At 36.1% G+C, this 8959-nt stretch overlaps 1 protein-coding gene across 1 annotated transcript; it reads left to right on the top strand.

The window, feature by feature from the left end:
* On the top strand, positions 5530 to 6590 carry LOC109841724. Its single transcript, XM_020410670.1, has 3 exons — positions 5530 to 5637; positions 5712 to 5943; positions 6046 to 6590. Exons 1-3 carry the CDS (start codon positions 5530 to 5532, stop codon positions 6588 to 6590), a joined length of 885 nt encoding a protein of 294 aa, XP_020266259.1.

Here is an 8959-nt window from a genome sequence, read left to right as displayed (position 1 = left end):
TATGATTAGCTTAAGGTATTTGGGTGCCCGGCATTTTGTCATGTTAGAACAAATAAATTGGAACATCGAGCTAGGAAGACCATATTTGTGGGATTTAAGCGTGGTGTCAAGGGATACAAGATTTGGGATCCAGTTAATAAGAAAATTATGCTGAGTAGAGACGTCACATTCATTGAGGATTCTATCTTGAAGCTTCCCAGCTCTCATCAGGTGGAGAGCGACCCGACATTAGAGACATCGCATGTGGTGGAGATTGACGCAGCTCGACATTATCCAGATAAAATTGTATCCATTAGAGTGTTGACTAAGGTGATGTCAGGTGAGCATGATGATGATTTGGAGGATACATATACAGTTGAGCAGGATCAAGGACCAACAACTCAGGTTTAGGATTCTATTATGGTTCGGAGATAGAGGAAAGACATACGGATGCCAGCTAGGTATACAAACACAGTCGTTGTGTATGAACTTTTGGTGAAGAGTGTCAATGAGATCGTTCCTACTACATTTAGAGAGGCTGAGCAGAGTTCCGAGGCTGATTTGTCGTAGGTGGCTATGCAGGAGGAGATGAAGTCTCTTCATCGGAATGACACATAGGGACCTTGTCGAGCTTCCAAAGAAACAGAAGGCTATTAGTTACAAGTGGGTGTGCATGAAGAAGGAGGGTATTGAAGACACTCCGTGAGGTTCAAGGCTAGGTTGGTTGCGAATGGATATGCACAGGAGGAAAGTATTGACTACAATGATATCTTCTCTCCGTTGGTGAAGCATTCTTTCAATTCGAATTTTGCTAGCTTTTGTGGCATAATATGATTTAGTTAGATTAGTTAGATGTAAAAACAACATTTCTTCATGGTGATCATGATGAAGAAATCTATATGACTCAGCCGTTGGGATTCCGAACTATAGAAAAGGATAAATTGGTTTGTAGATTGAAGAAATCGTTATACGGTTTTAAGCAATCTCCTTGACAGTAATATAAGCAATTTGATGGGTTCATGATCGGTCATTCGTACATTAGAAGCCAATTTGATCATTATGTGTGCTATCGCAAGTTGAATGGAGGTATGTATATTTATTTATTATTTTATGTCGATGAAATGTTGCTTCTACTTCTAGATCCGTGATAGATAGATTGAAGATTCCGCTTTCGAGCGAGTTTGATGAAGGATTTGGGTGAAGCTAAGCGTATTTTGGGAATGGAGATCGTTAGAGATAGATACAAGGGCAGAATTTGTTAACACAAGTGACTTATTTGAAGAAGGTTCTATAGCGGTTTAATGTGAGTATGAAAACGCAGCCAGTTAGTGTACCGTTGGGAGCCAATTTGAAGCTTTCAGCTGACCTTTTACCGAAGACCGTTAAAAATCGAGAGTTCATGTTGAAGACTCCATATGCGAGCGCAGTTGGGAGTTTGATGTATGCCATGGTTTGTACGAGGCCGGATTTGTCACAGGTAGTGAGCATGGTTTTTAGATACATGCACGACCCATGTCTGGATCATTGGGATGTCATGAGATGGATTTTGAGGTACTCTCAATGTTGGTTTGGTTTTTGAGTGGGACACTAGCAGTGAGCAGCCATATATTGGATACGTAGATTTGGATTACGTTGGAGATTTGGATAAACCCCGGTCGACGACGGGGTATGTGTTCACTTTGACCTGTACGCTGAGGTGTTAGAGATGCATCTTGTAGTCTATGATGGCTTTATCTACGATGGAGGCATAGTATATGGCGCTTACGGAGGTTGTTAAGGGGGCAATTTGGCTTCGAGGACTTTTGAAGGATCTTGGTATTTCGCAGTAATCCATCGCCATTTATAATAATAGCATGAGTACTATTTATTTAGTGAAGAATTAGATTTTTCATGCGAGGACGAAGCATATCGACGTGCATTATCACTTCGTTCGAGATGTTCTTAAAGATGGGGATGTTGTAAAGCCCAGTAAATTTGAGGATATTGTGATATATAATAATAAATATGTTATATGTGATAAATAATATATTGTAATAGTTGATCATACTAGGAATTGATTTGAGATCATATATGGGGATGTTGTAAAGCCATGTAAATTTGAGGATATTGTGATATATAATAATAAATATGTTATATGTGATAAATAATATATTGTAATAGTTGATCATACTAGGAATTGATTTGAGATCATATATATATATATATAATATATATTAGTCATATACATATTATATGTATATACATATATGACTATATACATAATATACAATATGTTAGATGTAATATTTACATTAACATATATATGTATCTATTATTAGATACAATATATATATATATAGTATATATATTATATATATATATATATATTATATATATATATATATATATATATATATATAATATATATATATAAATAATATATTAATATATATATTATATATATTATATCTATATATATATAATATATATATATATATATATGATATATATAATATATACTATATATATATATGTTATATATATCTATATAATATATATGTATTAATATACATTATATGTATGTATTATACATAATGTCATGTATCATCTATATGTAATGTATGTATGATATCAATATATAAATATATTATATATATATCATTATATATATATATAACATATATATATATATATATATATATATATATATATATATATATATAGGCTAAATACCCATATTGGTATTTTAATTCAACCCCATTTGCGAAGAAGGTATTTTAATTAGGAAAATCGGCGTTAAGGTATTTTAATTGAATAAAATTACCAATTAGGTCCTTTTTCTCGCCGGCGATCACTTATCCGGCGAGAACTCGTCACGTACGTTGCACGCGGTGGCTTAATCTGTGTTTAGCAGCTGATGTGGCACTGTTTTCTCACGTGGCAGGGAATTAACCCTCTAAAAACCAATATGGACCCAAAATAGGACATATTTGCCCTTTCATTTTCAGAATTTGAGCGTGAGAGAGAGGGAGAAATAGATAGTGAGACATCATCGTTGAGGCAGTTGAAGGCGATAGATTGTAGGGATTTCAACTGATGGTGTTCCTCAGTTGATGCATTAGGTGATTTGCGGAGGATGACGACTTGGTACGGGTTGAAGCCGATGCGAAGGTTTGATTCTCTTTATACCTATGAGATCTTTTGGTGGCTTTGAAGAGGATAAGTTAATCACATATTTAGTTTGAGTTAAATGTAAGATAAACCTAAAATTTGTTGCATTTTGTTAGATTTGATAGAATTAGGGTTTTCAAAGTTGTGGTTTTTTTCCAAATAATGGGTTGAATTTGATAGAATTATTACCTTTTTTCGTAAATTATGCAGATGGCTACGCAAATTATGATTAAATATAGACATGAGGGTTCATTGGACTTCGGAAGTAATGTGGCATACATTGGTGGTTCATTTTATGTTGAGTTTTGTGATGCAGAAGATATTTCATTAGAACAATTAAAATTAGTGTTAAAGAATATGGTTATAACAATGTCGGGATGTTGTATTATTCTATTCCTAGTGTAGGACTGGCTAGTGGAGGTTTAAAGCCTCTAAATTCAGATCAGGATCTTGCATAAATGATTGAGCATGCATTGAGGCACAGAGGGATAGAAATCTATGCAAATCACGGTGTTGACCTGCCAGTAGAAGTGGATGTCCCTATTGAAGATGCTACTTCAAATGCTACTTCTCCTAAAAGAAATATTCCTATGATTAGGAGAAAGAAGTTAACACCCAAAAAAAGAGTAGATGTAAAAGAGGGCCAAGTGAGTGTTTCAAACCCTACTATTTCACCACTGCCCATTCCCTCCAAATCACTACTGCCCATTCCCTCCAATTCACCCCCTCACAAATCTGTACAAACATCTTCTAGTGATGATGATGATGACTCAGTGGAGGATGAAAATTTTAGAATTGATCCCACAGAGCCATTGTATGATGATGATGGTGAAGATAATGAATTATTTGATGAGTTTAGTGCAAAGAATAGATCATGAAAGGGAAAGCAAATAATGAAGTCTAATAAGAATGTAGATGAAAGTGTTGGAGGAGGAATTGATGTAAGAGTAGGGGTTTCAAATGAGGACGATGATGGAGATATAGACTCGGCAGAATATGAAGATATTTAGAGTCATAAGAGCCCGGTAGGAAGTAATGATGATGAGTCGATTGAAATAAGGCAAAGAAATAAGAAAATTTTAGAGGAGGAGAAGGGTAGAATAGCATTTAATGCTGGGGAAATATTGGTAGATGATGTAGATGGTCCCCCTCCTACAGTTAATGAAGCACAACCTGAACCACAACCATAACAAGCTAATGAAGTCAACACCAGTTCCATCCCTATTCATGATACAGATGCTGGAAATAACCAAGCACATATTGTGGGATTGAATGTAGTAGGTCCAAACTGTAGAGGCACAATTCCTAAAACTCAAAACTGGCCTAGTTTTTGGACAAATTTTGAAGGAGGCTATTAGAGTGATCAAAGAAGCAGTAATGATGAGGGACCATTGTTTGACAGTAATCATGAAGCACCTGAGATCAATATGAAAAAGAAAAAAAAAAGAAAGAGTGAACTACAAGTATTTCAATGAGAGAGTGGATATGAAAGCTGTGTATTTTGAGCCAGTTATGCACTACAATAATTATTTCATTGTTTTATCTTAATTATAGGTATACATCATTGCACTACTAATCATTTATGTTTAATTTCTTTTTCAGGGTTAAAGTTTACTTCTAGGAGTGTGTTAAAGGAGGCTATTCTAAATTATTCTATTCAACAGCACTATGATCTAGTGTACATAAAGAATGACACTAAGAGGATTCACATGGGCTGTTCACTTTGCTTTTGGCAGATGACTGCTGGTCCAGATTGTCATGAGGCTGGTGTTTGACAAATAAAATTTATTAATCATGATCATACTTGCTGCAGGACTTTTAAAAATAGATTAAGAACTGATAATTGGGTTGCACATGTTTATCTTGATAAAATTCTGAGGGATCCAAAGATGAAGGCAAGCAACATTTTATCTGACATTTATGAGAATTTTCAAATTAATGTCTCATTGAAAAAATATAGGAGGGGGAAGGAGAAAGCTCTAAATGCAGTCCAAGGATTAATGCAAAGACAACATGGCTTGCTAAAACCTTACATGAAAGAACTAATGAGGTCAAATGTAGGTACTACTTGTGTTCTGAAGGTAGATGAGGGAGAGGCAGGACAACCAAGCACATTTCTTAGATTTTACGTTTGTTTTGAGGCATTGAAGATGGGTTTCACTTTGGGGTGTAGAAGAATATTTGGTCTTGATAGTTATTTTTTGAAACATGCTTGTGGAGGGTAATTACTTTGTGCAATGGGGAGGGATGGTAATAACCAAATGTGGCCCATAGCATGGGTAGTGGTTGAGGGGGAGACAAGGAACTCATGGCAATGGTTCCTAAGAATTTTGACTGTGGATCTAAACATCTCATGGCAATGGTTCCTAAGAATTTTGACTGTGGATCTAAACATGAATGATGGTAATGGTTGGACAGTTATGTCAGACCAACAAAAGGTTTGTGCAATCTGTGGATCTAAACATGAATGATGGTAATGGTTGGACAGTTATGTCAGACCAACAAAAGGTTTGTGCAATGCTATCTTTATTTCAAATTTTTCTTTCATGAACTCATTGTGATTAACTATGTATGTATTTTAGGGATTGGTTCCTGCTATACATGAAGTATGGCCAGCAGTTGAGCATAGGCAATGTGCTAGGCACATTTATTCTAATTGGAGGAAAACTCATAGTGGGAGGGTCCTTCAAAGTCAATTCTGGAAATGTGCTAAAGCCACCTCTATGCCAATTTTTCAAACTGAAGCTGCCAAGTTAAGGAGAACTTCAGAGCAAGCTTATGAAGACTTCATGGCTAGAGACCCCAACACATTCTGTAAGTCTTATTTTAAATGCCACAGTAAATGTGATGTTGTAAGCAACAACATGGCCTAAACATTCAACTCTTTTATATTACTTGCAAGATATAAACCTATAGTGTCCATGTTAGAGGATATTAGATTATCTATAATGGATATAATGCAAGAGAAAAAGAAACTTGTATGTAAATTTGTGGGGGGAGTTGCACCTAGAATTCATAAGAAGTTGGAGGAAGCATATCAGGAGCAAGTTCATTGCTGTGCCCATTGGAATGGTGATGAAAATGAAACTGGTTTTGAGATAATCCATAGAGGGAAAAGTCATGCAGTAGATTTGAAAAATATGACATGTACATGTAGGAATTGGGACTTGACAAGAATACCATGCACACATGCAGTCAGTGCTATCTTGCTTATGAGAAGGAAACATGAAATGTACTTATCAGAGATGTATTCTCAAGAAAACTATTTGATTGCCTATAAAGGAATGTTGAATCCATTACAAGGGAGTAATTATTGGGATATAGAGGGAGAGGGAATGGTGTTACCCCCAAATATTGTTAGAAGGCCAAAGGAGAGACCCAAAACTGCTAGGAGGAGAGACTCATCTGAAGGTTCCAAGCATCCTTCTAGGTCATCAAGGCAGGAGACCCAAAACTGCTAGGAGGAGAGACTCATCTGAAGGTTCCAAGCATCCTTCTAGGTCATCAAGGCAGGGATTAATACAAAAGTGTAGCAATTGTCTCATCTGAAGGTTCCAAGCATCCTTCTAGGTCATCAAGGCAGGGATTAATACAAAAGTGTAGCAATTGTTACAGAACAGGGCATAGAAGACCCAGTTGTCCTGATGCAGCAACAGATCCTCCTAGGCCAACACATCAATAGGTATTGTAATGCCAATTATTTAGATATCTTTAATAATCTCATATGCAATCATATTATCTAATTTCTCCATTGATTTACTTCTAGGAAAATCAATCTCAAGTTCTTGATGAAGGCACAAGTGGAAGGAAGAAAAGATGAAGACCAAAGGGGAGCAAAACCAGACCTAACAATTCCATTGAAGAGCTTAGTCAAACTAACCCTCTTCCACCATCTCAAGTTTTCATAAATAAAAGAGCAATGGCTAGAGGTAATAAACAATACACACTCTTGCGCACCAAGTTTTCATATAGATTCCTACTGATGCACTGAATTTGTTATGTATTTTGTAAGATCAATCTTAAAATGCTAGAGGAAGGAGTGATAGACGACGGGGCCGAGGCAGAGGAAGAAATAATGAAGTCATTATGCCAGAGGGTTTTGGCCTATGGCATGATGATCATGGTGAAATAGCTTATAGAGATCCAAGTGCCTCTCAAGCAACAATCATACAAGATTCAACTCCAATTTCAACCCAGCATGTACACCAAGAGGAGCATACTTAGGCTTCATGTACACATAATAGTGGGTTATAATTGTATGTAATTATAGTTTGGCTTTTGGTAATATATAGACTTATGTAGTTGAATGACTTTTTACTTGTTGCTGGTGACTGTAATCATGACAAACACATGACAATTGATGGTGACTTATGTAGTTTGGCTTTTGGTTATGTTCATTTTGTAATATGTATTTCTACATAGCTTGGAGTTACTGGTTAGTATGTTGATTGTGCAATGTGAACATGAGCTTCTGTGCATGAACTTAAGCTTGTGAGTATGCTTTGTCATAGGAAAACTATATTGTACAGGTTCACTCACAAAGAAAATTCATGAAAACAGGGTATACCATGACAAAATTTTCTCTTAAACAGTGACAGATCTTCATGTTCAATGCTTCTTCTCATTAAATTCATAAGTTCATACAATATGCTCTTAAACATTACATATCCATGTCCATAAACCAAAAAAAAATACACAATAAGAATGACTACAAACAAAAGTGATATCAAACTTCCTCTCTTCAACAACATCATCCTCCTCTTCTCCAGTTGAAGCAAACCCTCTAATCTGAAACTCACATCTCTCAATTTTGATATTTCTTCCAAAGAGCAAGCATTCTCATCGTATAAAACCTAGAGCTGGTCTCTGAAATTGGCATTTTCAACATGGCAATCCTTCACTTCGGCCTTAACTCGTTGAATCTACCTATCCTTGAGCTTCAAGTCACTCCTCAAGTTAAGTATTTCATCTCGTAGAATAGGAAATAGAGTAGAAGACACATTGCACACAAGTCTATCGAACCATTCGCACATTCCACAGCCACCATTAGGATTCTGACATTTATAAAACCTTCTTCCAGGATTTTCATCTGTAAATGATGTATAATACCCACAATCTATTCCACACTTACAGATTTTCATGCCAACCATCCTTGCTTCCTCGTTCCACCTTCTAATACCTGCCAAAGCATTCAAACCATGATTAATACTTACATGCGATCCTAATTTTCCACTGACCCTGCTTGTCCTAGAACGAGAGCTTGAACTTGATGCCGACGATATAATTTCTTCTCTTCCAATGGTCCGATTTGATAAACCCTAATTTCTAATTTTCCCCAATGCGATCCCTCTTTTATTCTCCCTGTCATGTCAGAAAACAGTGCCACATCAGCAGCTTAAACACAGATTAAGCCATGGAATGCAACACACGTGACGAGTTCTCACCGGAAAAGTGCTCGCCGACGAGAAAAAGGACCTAATTGGTAATTTTATTCAATTAAAATGCCTTAACACCGATTTTCTTAATTAAAATACCTTCTTGGCAAATGGGGTTGAATTAAAATACCAATATGGGTATTTAGCCTATATATATATGGGTATACTTGGTACTAAGCACAAGTTTTTATGCTTGGTAGTGAGGTATCTCATTCTTATCCACTCATTCAAATGGGGGACAACATTCACATTGATTGGGGACAATATGGGTATTTAGCCTATATATATATGGGTATACTTGGTACTAAGCACAAGTTTTTATGCTTGGTAGTGAGGTATCTCATTCTTATCCACTCATTCAAATGGGGGACAACATTCACATTGATTGGGGAGTG

Source organism: Asparagus officinalis, chromosome 5, assembly GCF_001876935.1.
Source record: "Asparagus officinalis chromosome 5, Aspof.V1, whole genome shotgun sequence".
Lineage (NCBI taxonomy): Eukaryota > Viridiplantae > Streptophyta > Magnoliopsida > Asparagales > Asparagaceae > Asparagus > Asparagus officinalis.
The sequence above is the reverse complement of the archived record's forward strand: the minus strand, read 5'-3'. Positions and strand labels throughout refer to the sequence as shown.

Bases quoted from the DNA above. Each gene is read 5' to 3' on its own strand.
- LOC109841724 (XM_020410670.1), top strand. From the start codon at position 5,530: ATGGTAATGGTTGGACAGTTATGTCAGACCAACAAAAGGTTTGTGCAA. The intron at 5,638-5,711 runs GTTTGTGCAATG...TATGTATTTTAG, and splicing joins TTATGTCAGACCAACAAAAG to GGATTGGTTCCTGCTATACA. The intron at 5,944-6,045 runs GTAAGTCTTATT...ATAAACCTATAG, and splicing joins TAGAGACCCCAACACATTCT to TGTCCATGTTAGAGGATATT.